Raw genomic sequence first — 26174 nt, 5'->3', positions numbered from 1 at the left:
GAAGAAGGTGAACAGCACCGGCCCAAGCACTGAGCCCTAGGAGACTCCGCTGCCCACACCCTCCCAGGTCGACATCGACCCGTCCACCACCACCCTCTGGGTGTGCCCCTGGAGCCAGTTTGCCACCCATGTGACTGTGCATTCGTCAGTGCCGCAGTTCCTCAGCTTGCCCACCACAACTGCATGGGACACCGTGTCAAAGGCCTTCTGGAAGTCCAAGAAGATGACATCGACTTCCTCCTTCACATCTAAGCTCTTTGGTACCTGGTCATAGAAAGAGACCAGGTTAGTCAGGCAGGATCGGCCTTGCACGAACCCATGTTGGTTACCCTTCAACCTCACTTCCCCTCCAGGGCTCTCAGAAATGTGGCCCTTGATAATTTTTTCAAAGACCTTCCCCAGGATAGAAGTGAGGCTGACTGGCCTGTAGTTGCCAGGCTCTTCCTTCCTCCCCTTCTTGAAAATAGGGACCACAGTGGCCCTTTTCCAGTCCTCAGGGATTTGGCCCGAGCACCAGGAGTCCTTGAACAGCCGTGCCAAAGGCTCTGCAATGACACCAGCCAATTCCCTCAGCACCTGAGGATGAAGGCCATCCGGGCCCGCCGATTTGGATACGTCTAAGCCCTCCAGGTAATCGTTCACTAAGTCTGAACTAACAGTCAGGGGACTTGCATCCTTCCTGGGCCTCTCTATGCTGTCACCCAAAAGCACCCCATTGTCAGCAGACAGGAACACGGAGGCAAAGAACTTGTTGAAGACTTCTGCCTTCTCTTGCGCGTCCGTCACCAACTGCCCTGCCCTGGCCTGCCTCACAGGGGTCCAATGTTACCGCGAGACTTTTTCTTGCTACCTATACACTTGAAGAAGGACTTTTGGTTATCCTTAATCCCAGAAGCTAATCTAAGCTCCAGTGCTGCTTTAGCCTTCCTCACCAAATCCCTACAAGCTCAGGTCAGGGAGGTGTACTCCTCCTTTGTCCCTGCCCCCTGCTTCCACCGCCAGTACATTTTTTTCTTTGCCCTCAGGCCAGCCTGGATATCCACGCTCAGCCATGAAGGGTTCTTGGACCCTTTTCCCGCCTTCCTGCACAGAGGAATTGCGTCCTGCTGCGTTCTTACCTTAACCTTGTCTCTCTTGAGTATGCACCAAACTGGCAGCCCTTGGTTCATCCCATATTTCTGCTCTGACGCACACTGTGGAGCTGTGGTGAGCTAGAGACTGGATGAAAGAACTTGGTGCTGACAAAGGAAGGTATCACTCCCCCTTTTTACACTTAATCCATCCTGAATGTCTTCACAGATAACTTGGTCCTTCCAGACTACACTCTTGGGATGGCCCACTTACCACTATATTTAATAAAACTAATATAACCTATGTGGAAATGATGGCTACTCTATTGCCAATCCTTTCAGAAAGCTCTATAAGTTCCAAGTACTAAAAAAAATATTATACCACATAATATTCATTAGTGCTAATGAATATACATTGGCATTTGAGGTAAATATCAATATTTAATCACCAGAAAACAAAACCAAAATAATTGTTTACTAAAAGAAACCATATTATTCAAATCCAAGATGATTTTTTTCCCCCATTCAACATGAGGAAAAAAAAGCTTCATTTTGGATCTGAATTCTGGCCTGGGACAGGTGGCAACAGGCCTGACGCCATCTGGGGGTTGAACTACTGCTCCCATCACTGCTGCTGCCTGGAGTCGGCAGTCACAGACGTAGGTCCAGGAACAATAACCTGGGTCAGGGATTAGGGCAGGGGCCGACAATGATTTTGGGCAGAGGACCACATACTGAGATTCTGCAAGCCATCGAGGGCCATGTGACAGGCAGCCCAGGGCAGATTAATATTAATTTTCTAAATTTTTAGGGGCCCTGTGGGCCAAATAAAATGGCCTTGTGGGCCGCATCTGGCCCCCGGGCCACATTTTGCCCACCCCTGGATTAGGGGGTAGCATGGGTCTGGGAACTGCAGTGCAGTTTGGGGATTGGCAGGAGGCTGCAGGCACAAGGAGGCTAGTGGAGAGGAGGACAGGCACTTGGGGTAGAGGCACAGGAGTGGCAAGCAGCTAGGGGGCAAGTGGTGGGGGCACAGGCAACAAGGGCCAGGCACCATGTGGGTGCAGACACCGGGAGGGAGGGCAATGTGGAGGGGTGCCTGCTCCCCTCGTTTCCAGCCTGCCCACCCCTTTTCCCCCCTCCCCTCCCTCCCACTTCCCTTGCTGCAGCAGTTAGGGACAAATTCAAGATGACCTTCCAATAATTAGATTCTTTGCATAGAAAATTATAACATTTACAACTCCCCATCTAATTACTGAGGTGGGTCATCTTAAGTTTATTCATGCAACTGTGGTATATCTTGGTGTTCCTCAAAATGGAAGTCAATATATGCATAATTAAAAACTCCCTGAATGTATTAATCAGAAATACTGTATTGTTTTCTCCTACATACGATTTGAAGCTTCTAACTCAAATGGTTTTTCCTTTTAAACACTTTAAATTGAAGATTATGTTAGAAATTTGGGGGGGAAGCCCTATTAATTCTGACCTATACAAAAAACACATACATGTAGATACTATCTGAGCTCAATAGTTTTCACTGAATTACAATTAACCCCACTGCTCTGGTTTTTATATATAAGACGAATTAAGAGTGCAGCAGACCTGATTATTTTTCATATTTGAAGAAATAGAAAAAACACATTTATTCAGCAATCACACAACTTTCACAGACCTGAGAGTCAGAATTTTAGCCTACTAATAATTACAGATTCACATTGTAAGTTTCATATATATACCAGGAGACAATAACTAACTTTAATGATTGATTACTAGCCTATAATATTCAATGACTCTTTATTTGTCATGACTCTTTATTTGTCAAGAAAACATTACCTAACATGGTTTTTAAAAATTATTTTCATGGTCAAAAAGCACATGTAAATATCACTTTCTTGAATTTCTGTCAGGTTACTTGCTAATACTCAACAAGAACAAAACTGGGAACTCTCATAAGCAGCTCCTCTGCTTTTCATTTTCCCTTGTGTCTGCAGCTGAGCCCTGCCTCATCTCTCTCATATCCGACACAGAATCTATATCAGATGCAGGAGGCAATCAGGCTTTCAATGAAAGTCCCTTTTCCCCCAAACAATGATCCTCCCTTTGATCCTCAGCATTTGGCAGGTGTGCTAATCTATGACTGCTGGATCCACATCTGCTTTTATTGGTACAGATCCAAAGCAATACTCGTATTAGAGCATTAAGCAAACAAAGAAGTTGAAAGAAAATATGAATCTTCCTCATTCTTCTGCACAGCACACATATAGATTTTTTAAAAAATAGACTAACCAGGAAAACACTGAGCATGGAATTAATATTTTAAAACACAGAGAGAGACCATTTTCTGAACAGTCTTATATCCTGCATACTATAAATCAATTTTTTATATAATTTAGGGTGATCATAAGTTAGCACCTGACAATTCACCTGAATCTCTGATCATCAGGGCACACAATTTGGGAATAGATGAGGGTGGGAAGAGCAGGAAGGGAAGTGCAACACAACACTAAAAACAGGCAGGGGTCAACAGAGCAAGTTCTATATATTTACAAACCCTGAACCTGAGAAAATATCCTCAAGGCAGAAGTTTCAAGTAGATTGAAGGAAATCTAAACCATCACCAAAGGCTTCAACTTCAAATGAACTGGAAAAGATTTGAGTCCAGGACTTCATATATCCAGAACACAAATCCATAAACCAGGGTGGTAAGCAATGGTCAGCAGCTAATACAGTTCCAAATATGTCCTAAATCATAATGTATATAGCCTCTCTTCAGGATTACTCTATCTTTCTCTACTGGTTGTGGTCAGAATGAAGGGGTACAGGGGCATGTGAAAACAAAAAGTAAGTGAAAAATTTAGCTGAAAGCTTGGCACCATCTGAAGGTTGGTTGATTTCAACTTTTGGTTAAAGATCTGGCTTCTTCTGATTTCCCAGGCCAACCCTAATACAAAGCATGTGACAATGGCACCAAGAATAGCCAAGTGCTTTCTGTTAAAGATAGCATTATTAAACACTCTTTGTATTAACATCAAATGTGGGGAAACTAATGTTTTTAGGCATAAACAGACCTTTTTTTCAATGCATTAAACCAGAAACTCTCTTGGGCACAAACCACGTGTTAAAGGCGGCCTAATTCCAGTGGGCTAGAAACCAGCACCAGAAGCACTATCACAGTAGAATTAAGAAGCCATACAAACAAGCCATTTCTTTCTTTATGAAAAAAAAAAAAAGGTGTTTAGACAAAATCTTTGTTAACCTGGAATTAAGGTGACGAGAGACACCATATCAGTACAAGCAAGACTAAAAGTCAAAAACAGGAACTAGCAATACAAAAAACAGGGTATAGACTAAATAAGAGAAATGCATGCCTTCCTTGGGAATGGAAATGTAAAGTTATAGTACTTACCCAGCAAATTGTGCTGACACTCCTAAAATACTAATGAATAAATCCCAAACCATGATTTTGGCCTCCAGAAGATTTTTTTTGTGGGTAATATTTTTAGGAAAAAAATCTCATCTGATGTGAATAAAACCAACTGTCCTTGAGTGATGCCTTTCCCTATTCCTAGGAAAACTTTAAGTTATCTTTTTTTTTTTTTCAGTCCTTATAGCTGAAATACAGCTCTGCTAATCACTCCAAGAAGGTCCTTATTTCATGTTGGTTACAATATGAATTAAGTCAAAATTTATAATCAATGACAGAGGGGCTGGAAATTCAAAGGGAAAGCAAAGCAGGGTTGAGACCACCTGCTAAATTCCCAGAGACAGAGCCCCAGTGGGCATGCATATTTGTGGCAAGAGGGTAAGTGTCCACATCCACCCCAGGAGGCTCCTTGAAGTCCAGATTCAGCCCAGAGACCCACTTGGAGTTTGACACCTCTAGTATAAGGGAAGTGAACTAAGTAAGCAGTAAAAACAGCACCACGAAAAGGTACTGCGTTTCCATGTAGCTTTTTCATGCAGAACAAGTCACAACACATTTTTTGGTTAGTTTCACTTTTATTAAAGTTTAGTTTCCATTATTGGTTAATTTTCAAAATAGAAACTGGAGTTTGTATGGTAACAAGCATATAAAATAATTTTTCTGCTGAATTTTTTTTAGTTGCATTTTACTGCGCACTATGATCCACATAAGGTGAAAGATGTGACTCTAGATCTAGAGAAGAGCTAATACATGCTTTTAGAGGCTTATTACCCTTTTACAAAAAAATACCCGGAGGCAAGGATATGATTCTAAATATGTAAGATTTACATTTCTGCTAACAATCAGTGAAAACCTATGTTTATCTTACATTTAACAAAACACTTACCTCCTCGACTGGCAAGAGCAATACCATCATAGGAAAATGTCAAACATGAAGTTTCAGTGCCTGAAGCATGTGCCTGCCTGCAGTGGAACTTTGTGTGAACCTGTTTGTAAAACAAATAAAACATTAAAACAGAGGTAAGCATTCTTACAGCCTTTTAAAGATGTCATTTATGTATTATAATAGTTTTAAAATCAGGAAGTTTTGAATACAATCTTTTCCCTCAACTTGCATTTCCCTGTCCAGAAAAACAATTATTGCCAACCATCAGCAGCAATATGCAAGTCCCAGCAATGATAAATGGAGTTATGACTGGGTGACAAGAATATCTTTTATTATAAGCTACTTGGTTCTCAACACTTCTATACAAAGTCTATAGTTTAAAAATGTCAAAATACATTATATATACTTTGCATAACACTTAAAAGTAGGGCTGGCAGAACTCCTTTTTTGCCAGATTGATAACCTGCCAAAATTCACAGGTTATAGATTTAGAATAAAATTTAATTTTCTGAAGTCTGAGTGCCATCTGGCTCCAACCAAATGACAAGTTTGGGAATGCTGTCCATTTATTTTTTTTAATGCATTCCCTGAGAAGTAATTGAAAAATAGCATATATTTCTTTCAAACAAGAACCACTTGCTTATATAATACAGATTTCCATTTCAACAAGAAATCCATAATTTTTCCTTTAAGTGCCCTGTGAAATCTCAAAGTAAGTTTTTACGAAATCCATATTTCTCTTTTCCTTACTGAACTCAAAAGTTCTGTCTATCAAAGATACTAAAGCATTTTCCACAAACCTACATGCTGCTTAATTAAATTTTTCCTCTGTTGACAACTGTATGCTTTTTAATTTCCCATGCTTAACAGTACTTTTATCTAGTCTGCATTTCTTTAGCTTGTTAATGAGAATGTCATGACAGAGAGTGTCAAAGGCCTGGCTGAAGTCAAGACATATCACAGCCACTGCTCTTCCCTGTCCACCAAAGGAAATCAGGTTGGTCAAGCATGGCTCGCTGTTGGTGAATCTATGCTGGCTATTCCTGACCATCTTTTTCTCCTCTAGGTGCTTCACAATGGATTCTTTCCAGATCTGCTCCATGATCTTTCCAGGTACAGATGTCAGGGTAACTGTAAAATGCTTTGAAAGCCTTTATGTATGAAAGATGCCACATGTTAATTCAATTATAGACAGGGGTGGTATTATTAAGTGTGCCTGGCCTTTCCCATTATACGATTGTGTTTTTTTTCACTTGCTTGTAAATTTGCGAAATCTTAAGTGTTTGGACTTTAATTTTCCATGCAATGTGGTTATCTGAGCTTAAATTCTTCTGGAGAAATTCAGCCAAAAACGGCCTAGGCATTTGCAAGACTAAGGCTAAGGATAAATGCATTTCTCTGTCTGTGCTAAAAATTCTAAAGACATTTTCTTTGAAATAGCTGAGTGGCTCTAGACTGTGGAATTCTCTGTGCCTAAGATTCCCATCTGTAAAACAGGGACAATATTGCCTCCTCCTCTCACAAGGAGAGAAAAATAAACCAATAACCATGAAGCCTTCAGATACTATAGAGATAGGCACTATAAAAACACATATGGGGAAATTAATTCTAGCATACAGATAAGCTCCTAGTGTGTGGAGATACTCTAGTACTACACAGTGAACAAAAAAAGGGAAACCAAATACTCAACAGCTGTCCATTAAGTGAGCCTGTGTTCCCTGTGCGAGAACAGAGGTTTTGTGGAGAAAAAATACTGTATTTTCTTGCATATGACATCCTGAAATAAGATACACACCTTGTTTTTGAAAGGCAAAATGAAGTGGGAAAAAAAGATCTTTCCTTGTAGTAAGTAACTAAGTAGCAGCAGCTGGGGAGCCAAGTCTGCTTATTCTTCTGCTCCCTGTAGATCCTGTGCTTACTTTCCTTTTCTCCTGGCAGAAGCTTAAGTGGCAGAAACTGCCATTACTGCATTTCCTCTCTTATACTGCACACCCCAATTTCCAGCAGGATTTTTTTTAAAAGGTGTGCATGGTATATGACAAAATACCTAATATGTGATCATGCAGTTGACTGCATCATGATGTACATGCACAAATGGGTTGTGTTAGATTTACACAGGCAACCTGAATCCTGGCATCTCCTAACTTTCAAGGGTTGGAATTTCCCACCCTAAAAATGTTCTTGCAATGTATTTGTTGTAATAGAACTTAATTATTTGCATGCATAAAATGTCTTACCATGCTCAAGTATTTGCAGGATAGAATCCTAAATTTGGCCTAAAAACTATGGAAAATACACCTTATTGTCTTTTAGTAATGCGCGTAGACTTCTTTGGCTATGCGGAATTAGTCAGGGGTTTGAAAAATGTCACATAATAGCCCTAAGGTGTAAACAGATTGAAACACGATGTAAATGCTTATTACAATACTCAGAAGTAAAATGAAGTAACCTGGGTTTAATCAAACGGCTTAGAGACATGCTGTAAAGTCATTATCATTTCTTAACAATTACACTCATCTTGGACACAAGATGAACAGATAGCACTTTTCAACTGTAATTTGTTCTAGTGTTTTTAAATATCCAGGAATATATTTTATGCAACCAGTTGCAGGAAGTTTTCAAAATATGTGACAACATACAAGAGATCAACTATGAATTATTTCTGAGAAAATAAATATCCTGCAATATTTATTAAATATCAAGCAATTCAAATGATGTATTTTTAGTTTGTAAAGTATCATAGATATTTATATGTAAATCTTAACCAAATAACCATGTTGCCAAACAACTGTCATAATTAGTAAGATCTATAATTCTTCTATTTCAAAAAAAGTAAAGCCTGTACCTGACTGTGTTATTTGCCTGGTCAAAATTCCCATTGAAGTGACTGAACGGAGGATATGGATAGCTCTGTGTAAATCAAGTGTCTCTCAGTCTACTGGCCCAACCAAAATTAAAGTGTGAGAATTTAATTTTGGATCAATCTGAAATTACTTCTACAAGTCTCTGGGTAAAATGAAAAACTCAGTATGATTTGGTTGGTTTAAATGATATATAATGTTTGGGTCTTATTTGAAAAAATAAAGTTAGATAAGTTTGATCTTAAAATGTTTTAGTACATTTAAATTTTGAAAATGTAGAAGCAAAACATTTTAACTTGATTTTGGGGGGGGTTTTGGATAAAACTATTAGATTTGGCACAAATTTGTAAATCACTCCAGTCAACTCAAAACCTAACTACTAAGCCCAAAAAATGTCTACTAGTACTAGATCTCACTCCTTTTGATTTAAATGTTTAAATATTTTTCTCAATTAAGTGGTAAATTGCATTTTTCTGACCCTTCTTACTTCTCCTCCTATGGAAGGAAAAGAATCATAGAAATTCTATAGGATAATAATAACAAGAAGCCTTAGAGTCAGAGATACGTATGCAACAACCACAGAAGTTAAAATGATATGTCTTTACGTTTGCAAAGTTTTCCCCTTTGCAAGCTAATAACTTGTGCAAAATTTGAAAGAGTTTAAATCTTGGGGTTTTCCTACACTCTTTTTCCTACACTATAAGCAAAATGAAACCAAAAACCACTTTCTCAATTCAATTAATACCCCTAACCAACATTTTAAGGATCCCCTTTAAAATTAGGCTCTACACTGAAAGTGACTATAAGAATTACATAAACTGTTTTAAGTTTATCTTTCAAAACTAATTTGCTCAGTTTACCAGTACAAACAAAATTTCTAGCTGCAAGTTCTGTGAACTCATCCACCATATATTATACTTCTGAAGAAAATAACCTTGAATTGTAATACTAAATCAAGTACTCTAAAAAGGACTGAAGGTTGAACAAGAAGTTTTACAGACAATGGCAACTTTGATGCAGATTCCAAGGAAAAGTCTGTGTTTGACCTCTGGCTTCTTAGCATATTTAAATGTGATTAAAAAGGTTACATATCAGATTTAGAAGCACAGTTAGAAACAAGGACGTTGGGGAGGGGGGCAGGGTAAATACCTAGGCCACAGTAGGAAAAGAACAGGTTGGATATTACTTAGATAAACTAGCTATTTTCAAATTCATCCTAATGTCCTCAAGTAATTTGCTGAAGTAATTTCAGAGCTATGGGCTATTATCTTTAAGATTTCATGCAGAACTGGAACTGGTAAGCTCCAGGAAAGAAGGAAAAATGGCAATTACTGCACCCCTCTTTAAAATAAATAGAAAGGAGGACCCAAGTAATTACAGACCAGGTCAGTCTAACTTTAATATCTGAAAGATACTGGAGCATATTTGAAGAAAGCATCCATAGCCACCTAAGAAAAAAATAATTAAAAGCCAACACGGGTTTGTCAAGAGAGCAAGTCATGTCTAACCAACCTGATTACCCTCTATGACAAGATGATGGACTTCATGGATTGGTGAGCATAGTTGATGCAACATACTTTGACTTTGGAAAGGCTTTTGACACCATCTTCCTTGACATTTTCATGTGGAATACATAAATATGATGTACATGAAACTTTTAATGGGTGGGGGCATAAATGGTTTATTCTGCTCGAAGGCGGTCATCAATGTCTCAAAGACAAACTGGGAAGAAGTACTAAGTGGGGCTTTGAAGAGGATCTTATACAAGCAGGAGGTAACTGTCTGGGTCAGGGTAAAAGGGAAGACTAGGAGAGATGATGTCACTGGGTGTCTGATGTACGCCACCAAACAAGGAGGGGAAAGTGGAGAGGTTTTCTTCAACCAAATAACAGAAGTCTCCAGATCACAGGGCCTGGTGCTTACTACTTAAATGTGACATTGGGAGGGTAAACACCAATACACAGGCGATCCAGCAAGTTTTTTGAATGTGTGAGGAATAACTGTTTTGGTATAAAAGGTGGAGAAACCAACTGAGGGGAAATGCTTTTTGATTTGCTGTTAGTGTTCATGAATAGGGAACAGTCGGTCAAAAACATAAAGGTGAAAGGTGACCTGGATTGGAGTGATCATGTAACAGTAAGAGTTCATGATCCTAGTGAAAGGAAGGAAGGACAGCAGCAGAAATACAGACACTACTTCAGAAAAGCAGGCTTTAACAAATTTGGCAACCTAGGGGGCAGGATCCCATGGAAAGCAAGTCTGAGAGGAAAAGGAGTCCAACAGGGCTGGATGTACCTTAAAGCGACCATATTAAGGGTACAAGAGCAGACTATCCCAGTGGGAAGGTAAGACAGCTGCAGCAAGAGACTGGACTGACTAAACAGCAAACACTTTCAGTGAATCAAAATTCAAAAAATTTTTTTGCAAAATGTTGAAACTTAGCCATATGACTTAGGGATGTTCGTAAGATTACTGCATGGACATGCAGGGAGAAAATCAGGAACACCACCATACAATTTCAGATTAAGCTAGTAAGGGAGACAACAACAAACAACAGCAACAAAACATTCTGCAAGTATGCTAGAAGTAAGAGAAGGAAAGTATTGGTCCCTTAAATGAATGGGAAAAGTAATAAAGTAACACAACGGGGCCCAAACCTTTCTGGCAGGTGTGCCATAAATTATCCCAGCACACTCCTCAAGTGCAACTCCAATCCCCCTCCCCCTACCTGATCTGCTGCTCTCCTTTGTTTCCTTTCCTGTGCTCCCTGACCAATTTATTGTTTTACTTTTCTGCTTCCTGCCCTATCTGCTGCTGTGCTACCTGCCCCCCAATCCCTGATCTGTCACATGTCATGCAGAGGCTGCCTGTGCCACATATGGCACATATGCCTCAGATTGCCCAACCCTGGAGTAGCAGATGATGTAGAAAAGGCTAAGTAATTAATTTTTTTCTTACTTCAGTCTTCAGGAATAAGGTCAGCTATCAGAGGATGAATTCACCTGGCAGCAAGTATAGGGAAAAGACCAACAGACTAGACTGGAGAAAGAATAGGTTGGAGATTACTAAGGGAAGCTGGACATTTTCCATTAGTAGAGACACATGCAATGATGCATCTTTAGAGTACTCAAGGAACTGGTCAGGGCAACTACAGAATCACTGGCTCTTTTCCTTGCAGCTTGTGGAGGTTGGGCAAGGTCCTGGCCAACTGGAAAAGGGCAAATATAGTGTCTTGGGAAATACCATGGAACACATCATCAAGAAAACTATGTCGAAGTACCTAGAGCAGAGGTTCCCAACCACTGGGCTGCAACCTGGTACCAGGCCATGAAGGGTTAGTTGCACACCGCCATCTGCCTGCCCAGGTGAGCAGCTTCTGTGCATGCAGGGTTAAAGCTGGGGGGCAGGGCAGCCCGGGGAGGGAGGCAGCCAGGTCCATGCACCCTGTCCCACTCTAATGCTGGTCCACAGGAAAAAAGGGTTTTGGAATCACTGACCTAGATGATACCAAAATGATCAGAAACAGCTGGCATAGATTCATCATGAGCAAGTTCAACCTGATTTCCTTTTATAGCAAGGTGATAAGCTCTGTGGATGGGGAAAACAATGGAAGTGACGCACATCTTTTTAGCAAGGTTTTTGACATTTTCTCCCATGAAATTCTTATTAGCAAAATTTCATAAACATTAGGGTTGGAAGGGACCTCATAAGATCATTGGGTCCAGCCCCTTGCCCAAGGGGCAGGAAGTCAGCTGGGGTCATAGGATCCCAGCAAGATAAATGTCCAAGTGTTTCTTAAAAGTGTCTAGAGTAGGTGTTTGCATCACCTCTGGGGGGAGCCTGTTCCAGGCCTTGGGGGCTCAGACAGTAAAGTTTTTCCTCATGTCCAACCTAAAATGGTCTTGCAGGTTTGTGACTGCTGGACCTTGCCATCCCTTGGGGTGTTCTAGTGAACAGGAGTTCCCCCAGATCCCGATGTACACCCCTTACGTACTTATAGGCAGCCAATTCACCCCTAAGCCTGTGCTTCTCCAGGCTGAAGACTCCCATAGCTTGCACACTCTCTTCGTAAGGCTTGTTCTCTTGCCCTCTGATCATGCGTGCGGCTCTCCTCTGGACTCTTTCAAGCTTCTCCATGTCCTTCCTAAATTGTGGAGCCCAGAACTGGATGCAGTACTCCAGCTGCGGCCTCACCGAGGCAGAGTACAGCAGGAGGATGACATCCTGGGTCTTACTCAAGATGCATCGGTAGATGCAAGTCAGAGTTTTGTTTGCTTTGCCAGCTGCAGTATCTCATCGGTGGCTCATGTTCATCTTGGGCGTCATGATTGATAAGAAAATGTAGGTTGGATAAAAGTACCAGAGGATGGAGATTAGGGCCGTGCGAAATTTCAGCAGCAGTTTCATTTTGGAGGTGTTTCAGCCCGTTTTGGCACCCAAAACACCAAATCTGAAACTAAACGGAAGGCTCTGAAACATCTCCGAAACCAAACCAAGCCACCTGAAACGTTTCGGATGTTTCAGAGTCAGGCTTGCAGAGAAAAAGAAACTAAGAGGGAAGGGGAAGAGGGGCAGAAAGACTGCTTTGATACTGACACCTGTAGCTGGGTAGTGTATGCAATCTGTTCCTGAGGTCCCTTCCAATCCCAGTGCTCTGGGGGAGGGACAGCAGCCTGCTGTCATCCCGTGCACAGATCTCAGGGTCTGTGCCCCTGGGAAGGAGTCTAGTACACCCCCACATCCCTCCTGGGGGGCACGGGCCTCCAGATCTGTGCACAGGATGACAGCATGTTGCCACTATCAGCTGGGGCCACTGCCAGCATCTGAGTTTGCTCGGCGCAGCCTGTGCCGAGTGTAGCCGGAGGTGCCGTGGGAAAAGCCCCCATGGTTGCCCTGCCCAGCCTCAGCCTCCTGGCACTTAAAAAAAAAAAAAGCTCCAACCTCACCAGCTGCAGCAAGGGCAATCAGGGCCTCTGAGGGCTCATGGCATAGCCCCCCTGCGCAGTATGGGGGGCAGTGGTGATCATCCCCCCCATGACGGGGGTGCCACATGGTGTCTGGGAGCAGGGGTGGATCCACTTGTAACCCAGAGCTCGACACCACTCAGCCCCAGCGGCCCCAGTTCCAGACAGCGTGTAGTGCCCTGCCAAGCATGGCTGCACCTGCACCATGGGGCAGCTGCTACATGGTTGCCAAGTGGGGGCGGCAATCCCCACTGGCCCCACTGCCCTGTGCTGCATGGGGGGAAGGGGCTCTGCCACCAGCCCTCAGAGGCCCTGATCGTTCTGCTGCAGCCAATGAGTGTGGGGGCTTTCCCTTCCTCCCATGGGGAGGGGCTGGGAGATGGAGCAGGGCAGGGAAGCCATGGAGCCTTCTCCCGTGGCTCCCCCCACCTGGGGTGAGGCAGGCACAACTGGAGGAGCTGTGGGAGAACCTGCAGCCACCTGGCTGTGCCTGCATCTCCCTGGCCGATCTGAATCTCTGAATCAGTGCTAAAACAGCTTCAAAATGCCGAAACACATTCAGCCAAATCAAAACGGGTGATCCAAAACACTGAAACGAATCACTCTCCCTGAAACGGCTGAATCCGAAATGACATATAGCCATTTTGCACAGCCCTGATGCATGTATAACTGGTTTGATAATCATGCTTGAAGACTAGTCATCAGCAGCTCAGTGTCTAACTGAGCGGAGATACTAAGTAGGCTTCCCCCAGAATTTACCCTTGGTCTGGTACTGTTCAGTATCTTTATTAAGGTGTTGGAGGTGGTGTTGAGTACACAGCTGGCAAATCTGCAGTAGACACTGAGCTGGTTGTAGCTGCAGGCACTTTGGGGGATAGGATTAGGATTTGGATTCAGAATGACTGATAAACTGGAAACACTGTCCAAAATTAACTGAATAAAGTTAAACAGGCACAAGTAGAGTCTTGCATTTAGGAAGGAACAATTCCATGTACAAATACAAACTAGGGAAAGACTGCAGTTCTACAGAAAAAGACTTCAGGGTTATAACGAATCACAAGCTGAATATAAACTGACAATGTAATATTGTCAGGGTGGAGGGAAACAACAATTCACACACCATTAACTGTACACTAGGATGTGTGAAAAGGACTGTCATATACAAATGATTATAAGAAATTCTTTCATTTTATTCTACATTGATGAGGACTTGCCTTGAGTACTGCATCCTGTTTTGAGCACCACAGTCCAAGAAAGATGTGGACTAACTGGAAAGTGTCCAGAGGAGAGCAACAATTTTGATTAACAATCTAAAAGACATGATGGATTAGCATCATGGTAGCGCAACCAAGGCTCACAAGCTGCATGTGGCTTGCTAGCATGATATTTGCATCTTTCTGGAAAATGGCTGAAGCCCCAACCACTTCTCCCCAAGATGACTCTGGGGGGACAGTGCAGCCTGGGCTACCAGGAGCTGCAGTCACACCGCTTACCCTGGAACACGCTCCCCACAGAGAAAGCTGGAGCGGTTCAGCGGTGCTGAGGGAGAAAGGGGTCACCTTCACTTTGGGTCACCCATTTCCCGCCCCCCCCACTCTTGAACTTCAGTGGAAGATAGGATGTTGCTCCCAAGGTGAGTAACTGTGGTCACGACTGTATTAGAAGACTGGAAGGACAGCAACTAGTTATCAATGGGTGATTTAATAATAAGTCTCTAGATAGACTTTTGAACACCATTTCTGTTTCTCCACAAAGGAAGGAACAATAAGTAACAGGGCTGAAGTTGCAGCAAGGGAAATTTAAGTTGGATATCAGTAAGAATTTTCTAACTATGAGGGTGATTAAGCACTGAACAGATTATCTAGAGAGACTACGGAATCTCCATCACTGTATATTTTTAAGTGCAGGTTACAAAAACATTTGTCTGTGTAATAAGAATGTTATGATCCCACCCAACCCTGATTTAATATTGTTTAGAAATTATTGGCATTTTTTTCTAGCTATTAACATGTGCTTAATCTTACTGTAGATGTAGATACAAAAGTAAATCAGGGGCTAAAATATGAAGTGGATTTAACAAATTTCTTCTCAGCATTGAAGAACACGGGCACTTCATGGAATCCACATTCCTTACTCCACTGTGAAGCTGAGGCAATACAACCTGGGTTATACATAACCATACATCTCAGTTTCACCAAGACAGTCCCAGATTTCAAAAGCTGGTCCCAACAAGTTGGGAAAAATTAAAATGAGAGAGTCCTGGGCATGTGGTGCAGTCCAGCGAGGAGGCAGAGCAGTGTGGTGCACCAGGCAGTTCTGCCTTCTTGCCAGACTGCGCTCATGCCCCTGCCCACCGGTCTCTGACAATGCCTACAGCAGCATGCAAATGTGGTGGCGGGGCAGTATCCCAGATTTCTTTATGGTCACCCTAGCTATCCAGAGCTGGAAAAAACAGCTGCATGGACCTTCTGAGAACTTCAGCTTAGAAGCGGCACTATTTGAAATAAAAAGCCACAAAATGCAGCTATGAAAGTCACCCATAATTCAGCAATCTGCTCTGATTTAAGTGGCTTGTGAACCACCTGGATATGAATGACCCAGCTCTTATTGCACTCGTGTACTTCCTCTTCAAATAGTGAAAGGCTATTTATTACACAGAGACAGATTGCCAAATTCACAAATATTCAACAATGACAGCAATTTTTAGTACATTTCAGCAAAATCTATAGCAATATGGAGTCTCCTTTGCTAATTGCTTTATATTATTATTATTATTATAAGTTCAGCAAAAGAAGTGATACAAACATGTAGGCATCCTGTAACATAATTGTATGGCTAATGTAAACAGTTTGGCTTCATGGCACAAGTATGTACCATGAAATACTTATGGAAGAGGGACAATGGGCACATTAGAAAACTTCGAGAAAAGGATGAATTTCTATGATGTGTGGAAGACAATTAGGGACATAAAAAGGCGGAAGTAAAGGATCTAGCCATGAAGACAAAGCCATATTTCTTAATAGCCAGGAATATTAAAAATGGAAGCTCATGCTCAGAGAAGCAAGGAAAGAATATACCCAATGACAAACGCTTGAACATGGGATTGAAGGTGAGCAAAATGGGTAATAGTGAAGATAGCTGGAGTATAACAAAGACAGGAAATGACAATCAAAAGTATCTCTACCCAGAACTACATCACAAAAATTATCATCCTAAATTAGCCCTGTTCCTCAGCCCTTCCAGGAGAGGAGGCAGAAGGCAGGCATAGTGGTGCATATTCATTCTACATGCCTCAGAAATTTAAGCTACTTTCATCATAAGAAGTACGTGTAACAAATGAAACTTTTGACCTTTTGACCATTTTTCAAGAATACATTGTTTCCTAGTAAGCTGACATCTTTCCAACTTTCTAATGCTTTTTAACAAAACAGCTATATTCTAGCCAAATAATTTTTCTTCTGTCATTAACATTTTTAAAAACAGAGGCAGTAATTTGAGGTGAATGGTAGGGAAAGTTTAGTTTTCTAAGACACTGAGGAAGTTTCTGCTATGTCACTCTCTTCCTGTTTTGTAGAAATGTAAAAAAATGGCTACTTGTTAATATTTTCCTATATTTTGCTGAACTACATATAACTGAAGCAACATATCAAAATGAATCTCACGGCCAAAATTTTCATAACAAAGGGAGATGTTTATTACAGTCAGTACTAGTGTCAATTTTGACAAGTTCTACAGGAGTCCTAAAATAATATAATTTGACAGTTACCAAAACTGGTACTACTTAGGGTAGGGACATGTGTTCATTTGTAGTGCTACAAAGTGCAGAGGCACTAGCTGGAGAGCTACAAAGTTTCTACAAAGTCAGGGAGTAATAGGGAGATGCATCTTGAGTCCTCCCTGCCCTGTTTGGAAGAAGGGAAGAAGGGGAGGGAGGAAGGAAGAATGGAGGGCTGTGGGATGCTGGGGGGTCCCAGGGAATCCTGTAACACTACATGTAACTGTACAGGTGTTACACTTTAGCTGGAAATACAAGTTATCCATGAAGCATGATCACTTATGCTCCACAGAGCATGCTGAGCTGTGCCATGATACATGTGCAGATGTTGCTGGATACTGTGCCCTGAATTGGGGCATGTCTGCAAGCAGTGGGAAAACCTGCAAGCTTAAACAGATTGAGATCCTTAAATTTCTGCAAAAAGTGCATTTTTAAGACCTTGGTACTTTCATGTATATATTTTCTGAACAGACCAGGTTTTCAAAATTCTTTTTGAAATATGGCAGTGGGCACAATATTCCAGTAGTGATCTCAAAATGCAAAAAAATAAAAAATAAAAAAATAAAAAAAATTCCAAAGCATGAACTTTTATGTCTTTGCAAATGTGATTACTTCACTTTTTTGTTACAGTATTTTCTCACACACCCACATTTTCAAGTATCATTAGCAGGTGTTAAATATTTCTAAATATGGTGTTTTCAACCTGTCATTATCAATTACGAACAACTTAAAATATATTTAATAGCTGCATGTTCTTATTTGAGCTGTCCTAAAGTTTTGTGTATTCATATATTTGTTCATGTTTTTTAGCTTTTCTATTTATTTTCTCTACAGACAGATTAATGTATTGTCCCAGACCGAGCGATCATCTTTACATGTCTGCCATACAGATGCTCTGGTAGTGATTTTCCACATTTATTCTGTTCTAAGGCTGAAGAGTACTAAATACAGAATTTCTCTTGTAGCTAAATAATTTTTTGTGAAGGAGTTAGGAATTATATTGTAGGAAACAATGGTTCACTGGCATAAACAGGGCCAGCTTAGAGGAGGGGTGGGGAGGAATCAGGGCAACTGCCTTGGGCCCTGCGTTTTGGAGGGCCCCGCAAAGCTGGGCGGAGCAGCGGCTCCACGTCCAGCCACTTGCTCCCTCCCACCTGCCCTACTCGGCTGCAACTGCTTTGTGTTCGGGCCCCATGGGACTGGGGCAGGGGCGGGGCCCACATGGGCTGATTTGCCCTAGGCCCCACACCCTGCTCAAGTGGCCTCTGGGCATAAAAACAGATTAGAAGCTATAACAGATCTTTCACCATCTACAATGCAGTTATAGTACTTCTATGAGGTAGCCTGCAATAATTGTTTTACAAAACTCCTTCATAAAAATGTATTACAAAATTGAAATAATTAAAAACCACAGTGTGAAATGTTTGGTCTTACAATTTCTGAATTCTGAAGAGACAGAAGCTGACACATTTTAAAAACCACAAAGATTAGTTATAAACAAACTCGAAACTGTTTTAACCAAGCAGGATGAGAGATGGTTTCTCTTGTCTTCTACTGAAATGGACTTAAAGGGCTGATTAAAAAAAAATCATCTGTTTTATTTAAAGGTTTCAGGGAAGACTGCTAGGGCAAGACACCTGAAACATCTCACTAAATGTGATTTTAGACAAGGCAGCCAGCCAGCTGGCTTGCCAGCCTTAAAGAATATGAGACAATGCAAAGCAAGGAGAAAAATGCCTCTTGCTTTTGCTTTTTCACCCATCTACTATTTTCTAATCACAAACAACAGTATTAAGTAACAAATAGTTTCTCACTATTAAAAATGAGTTAATCAAGAAAAGATGTCAAGAATCACATTCTGGGAAGATTGCTTCTCAACAGTATTTTTAAAATGTTCTCCTAGTTTTAAAAATGAAGCCCATCTGAGGCTTTGGGTGTACTGTCAAACTTCATAACTGAAAAAAAAAAATCTATGTTAGCCAACAAAAAAAGATAAATCTCACTAATAAAAGAAAAGTTGCTGGACAGTATTCAGTTGGCTTACCTTTTGATTTTTACATTACATGTGAATAAAGTCCAGAATACTGGTATAAAAGAAATGTTCCTTTTCATCTTTATATAAATTATGTATCTATCCAGTCCCACAAAACTAACATGTTGACATGCATTGCTAACCTCTCATGTTAAACCGTATGATATTTCCCCATTGAAATACATATTATACTGCTTATTCTAAGCTAAAGACACTCTTGCTTCTCCCAATAAAAATACTGACTTCTTCCAGACTCACTTATCAGCTATTGTCATAGGTCCCTCCACCCTCTCAAAAATGAACTGATTCTGAACTATGAGGATAGCTGCTTTCATGAATTCCTGTTAAAACTTTACACCTAATAAAATATTAATATTAGTCTCACGCTACTGTTCAGACCTGCAGGTCTCTAAACTCACCCATGCAGACAGAACACTTACAAAAACTATGAAGGGTGCCATATAAATTAGAAATATTTTCTGGATAATTTACAGCAAGCAACAACCATGGGCAAGTTCAGAGAGGACACAGAGAAGTAAAAACAGTACAGCTGCCACAAAATTATTTCAGTTGCTCTTAAAAACCACTTCGCACATTCTTTGAATCTTCAAAGTCCACAAAGTTGAAAACCCTTTTCAGTAACCTTAAAAAGTTTACTTTAGGTTTATACTAAAGTCCAAGTGAAATGAAGCAGAAATCTACATTAAACTAGTGTTTGTGGTTTAATAAAACCTAAACTCAAAACTGTTGCTTTTAAATCATTTATCATACGTAACTCAAAGAAAGTAATCCGCTTTTTTGTGAGAAGTGTCTAAAACTTGCATGTATTACACAAAGAAAGAAAAGGACTTCGCAGAGAAATATGAAGTGTTTGTTTTTTGCTAAGCATGCTCCTGTGATGTGTACACAGTGTATCCTACTGGCTGCTATTGTGAGGTATTAATTGTTTCACCTATTTGATTTTCCCATGACTAAATACTGCTACACGCCGGTCTGCTATATAAGCATTCAACATAACATTAATTGAAACTGCCCTTTTTTGGGGGGTGGCTGAGAACACTTGAGAGGTAGGAAGCTTGTATGTTGCAATATATTGTGTAATATACATAATGTTAAATTGAGAGTACTTCCTGTTTATGAGGTTCATCACCAGGGATCAGCTATCACTGATAAAAAAATTGCAAACTCGCTGATAAAAAAATTGCACATTCTCTGATAAACCCCCCCAAATCCATGATTAAAATTAAAGGCCCCCACAGCGCCCCCCCCAGCCTTGCTAGTGCCCCTCACTCCCCACCCACAGCCTCCCCAGCCTGCTGGTACCCCTCACTCCCCCCACAACAGCCCCCCAGCCCCACAGACATGCAGGCACAGGCACACACACCCCAGCAGTAAGTGCGTGTGGGGGGAGGGGGCTGGGGGAGCCAGATCAAGAATGGGAGGTACATGTGGGCGGGCAGGGACAGAGTGCGCCTGGGGATGCATTGGCAACATCTCCTTCAGTGCTTTCTCATACTTTCCTTCTTTCCTGGGGAAGGGGGACGCTGGATGCCACCAGATCCACATGGCACACTATGGTGCCTCCCTGCCTTGCAACTCAGCTCATTCTCTGTGCCTGCTCTCAAGGGTGGGGCTGGGGGAGGAGGGGGCAACAGCAGTGGCGCCCCTCTGTGGGCTGCACACGCACTGCCTGCCTGGGGTGGGGAGGGGACATGGTTTGCATGCAGCGGCCGGCACCACCACCACACCACTGCGCTACCTTCCTGCAGCCAGTCACACATCTGGCTCTACAGGCAAGCAGCACGGCAGTGATGGCGGTGGTGCGGTGGTGGCCACCATGTGCGAACCCCATCTCCCTACAAGAGTGCCCTCCTGGCTGGTGGCATATGGATGGGGGCTGAGAGAAAGCAGTGTGGGGGTGCCATCTGCTGCATGTCAACTGCCCCTCCCCCCCAGCCGGGCAGGACACAGAGGGGCACTGCTTTAAAAGTCTACATATGCTATTTTAGAGCAATTTTTAAAGGATCCACATCTGAAACTAAAAAAGCCTCTAGAAAACTGAAGTAAACTGTTATACGACTAAAAAGTAAATTGCTCTGTTATTTATTTTACAAATTGAATAAGATTTGACTCATCTTTTTTCTTACAGGCAAGGCATTTACACTTAGAATAAATGCACCTGATTGGGGCCTAAAAGATACAAAGCTGCTACATGTCCACAGTTCCAATGCTTCTGGAGGGACACTGTTTCACTTAGGTGGTCCTATTAATAAAAGTTTAGCTCTAATCATGTTATTCTAGATGTCATTTGCTGACATAGTAAAAACAGTGGAAAAGGAACACAGACCTGATACTCAGGTATTGGCTTATGCTTTTATAAATTTCGAGGGAAATGTATCCATTGCTTTACTGTATGTACAAAACTCAGTTATGATCCCTGGGTGTAGTTTACAGTCTAATGGAACAAGGAGCAAATTGGCACATACCGTGGAATTAAGAAATTTGATGTGGAAAGCTACCAAGCAACCAGCATGGTTATGGCTTTATAACAAATTGATAGGATTCAAATACGATCCTGATACTATGGCTTTACCTCTTCAAATTGAAGTTATGGTGAAAGCAAGGATTTAGTGTTTCCTATTTTTGTATTAGGAGCATGAATTAATGGAACTATATTACTCCCCCACGTAAATAGACATTGGGCTCAGAAAACTGTAGATGGATATGAAGCTGTATTCACCAGCATGTATGAACACCACTCAGGCTTTATTTGTTTGGAATATATACTGCAGCCTCTGTATGTCTTAGTGCGGACAATAGGGATATGTCAGTATACCGTAGAGCTTGATCGATAATAAGTCCATTCTTATTGATGTTGGAAAAGGTTGCATCTGTCTAAGAACCCGGTGTCCCATAGTAAGGGTAAATGACTGGTAACTCTTCCTGATGGCAACATTTGCCTATGCCAGGTGATTGCCTTAAATGGGTGAGACAAATTATATTTGGAATAAGGTCATCCAACACAGTTTCACCTTGGGATATGCAAAATATAAAGATCAGCACTCACACCTTGTTCCATTAGGTACTTCTTATGCCTTACTGCAGAGCCTTTTAACCCATCCAGAAATTAAGCAACAGGTTTCTGACGTAATAACTGGAGCAAAGGTAGTTTATTTTCAAGTCCATCATGACAGTAAACAAATCACAGATGTCCTCACTCATTCCTGTGACATAACTAAACACTCTTGATAGGAAAGCACTTTTGGGTGGTCACCCACAGCAGATGGAATGTTGAATATAGAACTACACCCGCTAAACATTCTTTCAATCATAATGAAAATCATATTTTCAGGAATGTTTGCCACGTGCATTTGGATGTGGCGTATGTATTCAAAACTACAAGCCATTGCAACCATAAAATCACAATACCTAGCTTTACAGATGCAAAGCTTATAAAAAAATGTGGCCCATTCTCCCCGAACACCTGAAAGGGCTGGAGGGGGCAAATGTAGTATTGCAGTTACTATAAGTGCTTTGATTGATTATATTACTATTTTTCTATAATGAAATATTTAACCATTAAGATAAAGTTAGCCTTGTTATGATTTACTTTTTATAATAATGTGATCAGTCATTATTAGTGTCCTGGAATTAACCATCTATTTTAAATTTCTTATTGCTTAGCATAAATATATTGGACATAGTGGTCTCATGATTTTAACATATTTGACTTATTGGTCTCCCAACTTCAGACTTTAGAACTGCAGCGGCATTGAGTCAGTAGTTAATGATTACCAAATACTAAATCATGCTTCACCATGATGGCTGAACATTGCAAGCGAAAGCCCCCCTGAAGATTGCAGAGCACAAAGCCAGAAGATCATGACCTACCCAGCCTGCCAACAGGACAAGAGGATGACCTTCACGTCTGACTCAGCTGAATCCATAGGTTTGTATGGACAGCTATCACTATAAAGAATGAACACAAAGACAAGGCTTTGGGTCTTTTTTTCACTTGCAAGAAGGAGTTTTGGGCATGTACAACAAGACCTGACTCCAGCTCTCATGGTCAGCCTGGCTGGCTACTAGACTGACCTGAGCAACTTTAGAACTTGGCAACACCTTAACCTTTGTAGTCTAACTTCTGTGTGTGTGTGTGCCTGTCTCTTTTGAATGAATGGATGAATGAATGAATGAGTATGCATGGGAATGAGTGAAGCAAATAACCTTACTGTTCTTATTCTTTTCATGTTGCATGTTTTACGTTCCAATAAATGCAGCATTGTGCCTTTTCCCCTGATAAGATTCTGGCTTGTTTTTAATTTGCACTGTATGCCCTATGCATACAACAACGCTTATTACTGTTTCAGCCCTCTATATAGAAAACAAGAGCTGCAGTTCTTCTGAAATGCACAAATAATGGACAAGCAAAAGAATAAATATCCCGGTGACCCAAGAGCCAGGCAGGATGGAAAAAAAGGAAAATAAGTCAAGAGAGTTAATTTTGTTTAAATTTAAACTTGTTTTTCTTGGCAGTTTTATAGTTATATTTATCTGCTTTTAGTTTCTTTTGCATCTTTCATGTTGAAGTTTATATGATTTACCAGTTTTTTCTCTCCTTGTGTCTCTACACCACATTTGACTATTTTGTTACATATGCTTGTGCTTGTTTATTGTACTTTGCAAGGTCTTTCATTGTACATGTACCTTCAAGCAGCAGGTGTTGCAGTCTGCGGTTGTGTGCCATAGTCACAGATGGTTGAACCAACGGTATAGCTCCGCTTCTTCATTAGTTCTTTGAAGCATCCAACTCTGGTGCATAGGCAGTTGAGACATTGACACCGTTTCCATGGTTCATCAGCCCCTGGCAGTAAGGACTCAGCTGCTGAAGAGTTCATTTATCCGCTATCAGGTATTTTCTTCAGCCTCCACTCTACATCTGTATTTATGTTTCCTGGGGTCTGGCAATGAGAGGTTGGGTGCTGGTGATAAAGCTTCTGCATAACTTCAGATGTGTGTGTGCTGTGGGATGCAGCAGGTGCCACATCCTTAAGTTTCCTTCAATCATCCTATCTTGCTGGTCACTGCTTTTCTGATGTCAGGAAGAACAATGCCAATTAACAGGTACACACTGCTTAGGTAGATAGGCTTCAGACATCCTAAGATGCATTGGCAGCTAGTGTTCAGAAAGGGGTCAAGGCACTTAGTGTGTATGGATCTCTCCCATACAGGGTGTCAGCATGTCTGTGGAGTACCCCTTCTTTCCTTGTGTTTCCAGCCTGCCATGACTTGGATCTTAAAGAAATAAAATGGGGAGGAAGTGATTGTTACCAGAGGAAGCACCCACAGGAAGCACCACGCTGGAATAACTTGTTTTATTCCTTTTGGCTTTTATTCAGTGGTTTACAGGTTTAACAGGGAATTCCCCTCTAAAAAAGGGGGGGAGGGGTGAATGACAGTCCAAAGAGTTAATCTTGAATCTCAGCTGGGTCACCCTCTGTACTCAGCAGAGGATCTCCAGCCCCTTATACTGGGGGCATTAAGTGTGGTAGTATGCTGACTTGCTTTTGTCGGCATTGAAGGATCAAGGTCCACCGGGTCCCTTCTTCATCTCCTGCCCAGCGAAGGGAGTCTCTGGGCTTCTCTGTCTTGCCTGAGTCCTAGCCTGCCCCCCCCCCCGTAATTTAAATAAAGTAAAAAGAAAAAACAAGAAAAGTTTCCTTTTGTTCAATTCCCACCGCTAATTAACTAATTAGCGGCTTGTTACAAACACTGCTCGTCTTCTTTTGCCGAAAAGCTTCAGCGTGCAGGCTCCATGGCTCTCCTGCGGTCGGGGCTTGCTTGCTCAGCTCTCAGTATCCCTTTTTCCTTGGGGTCCTGGAGTCACCCGGACTCTTCAGGGGTCTGGGCGGGGGGTAATCCCTCCTGCTGCCCCTCTGGCTCAATGTAGCGTCCCCGATCTTTAATGCTGGCCGCGGCTCCAGCATGCGGCACGGCCCTGCTTCTCCCTGCACTCACCACTGCTCTGATGGAATCAAGGCAAGATAAGGCGAAGTCTGGGTTCTGGGATCCCTCTGATCCTGCACTGGGGTCTCTTTTCCCAGATCCTTCTATCTGGGGGGTCTCTCTCACAGCTCCTCTCCCTCTTTCTCTGTGGTGCCCGAAGGCACCCTTCCTCTTCTTCCTCTCCTTTTTATCCTCTGGGGTTTAGCCGCCATTGGCTCCTTAGGGCCAGGGGCCTGCCCTCCTCATGGTGTAATTATTTCCAGCTACCCCCTTTTCCTTAACAACAGGGTCTCAATGAGAACCCTGTTACACAGGGCATGCATACTTAGCAGAGGAGAGGCTGAGAACCAGAGCAGTAGTTCGGATGGTTAAGGGGTTAGCTCCCCATTTTGAGTTGGTGGGCTTATACAGAATGTTGTTCCGAGTGCTCACCTTCGTTTTTGTTGTTATGACACATTCTTTGTATGAGAGGTCGATCAAGGTTGAACCAAGGTTCAGCCCAAGCAGGGCTGAGAGCTATGCAGAGTGTAAGATGAACTGGGCAATACCAAAGGATGTGGGGGCTGCCCACCACCCCACAGCTGTACCTGTTTGGGCTGGGGGGGGGGTCTGGGGCTGGGTCCGTGAGGTGGTGGCTGCTGCTTCCCCCAATGCTGAGTGGCTGGGCTGACAGTCCTGGTGTGGCTCACAGCCCTGGCTCCTACCTGCCCAAGTCAGCTAAGCAGGGCAATGGTGGATTTCAAAAAATAGGAGCTTCAAGGTAGACTTGACTTTTTTTTCCAAAGGCTATGCTCACCTAGGAACTCCTACCACACTACTGACTACAGTAGGAGTTCCTAGGTAACCACAGCCTTTAGAAAAAAAGTCAAGTCTACTGTTAATCTCCTATTTCTGAAACCCTTAGCCACATCACCACAAAGTTAATGTAGTATATATGGGGAAGTATATTAATACTGAAGCTAGTTAAGTACTTGGAACCCAAACAGAGTGGAAAACCAGTTTCGAGGTGATAAACATATAGGAAAAATTTAAATTTAAATGGTAACCAGATATATTTGAAGCAAATTTCTATATTACATAGAACATATGTAAACATATTACATAGTTTAATAAGAATGAAAATTATATGCTGTGCCTTGCTAAAAAGAAGGTG

General features: G+C 41.9%; 1 protein-coding gene across 1 annotated transcript in view; it reads right to left on the bottom strand.

Moving 5' to 3' along the window:
* The window catches only part of WDR70 (WD repeat domain 70), a 261442-nt gene that overhangs the window by 65104 nt on the left and 170164 nt on the right, over positions 1-26174 (bottom strand). Inside the window, exon 11 of the mRNA XM_019531979.1 lies at positions 5384-5483. Coding sequence (XP_019387524.1) covers positions 5384-5483 — 100 coding nt within the window. The remainder of the gene's footprint in view (positions 1-5383; positions 5484-26174) is intronic.

Source organism: Crocodylus porosus, unplaced genomic scaffold (genome assembly GCF_001723895.1).
Source record: "Crocodylus porosus isolate Cpor-Errol unplaced genomic scaffold, CroPor_comp1, whole genome shotgun sequence".
Classification (NCBI taxonomy): Eukaryota; Metazoa; Chordata; order Crocodylia; family Crocodylidae; genus Crocodylus; species Crocodylus porosus.
This window is presented reverse-complemented; position numbering and strand designations above follow the sequence as displayed.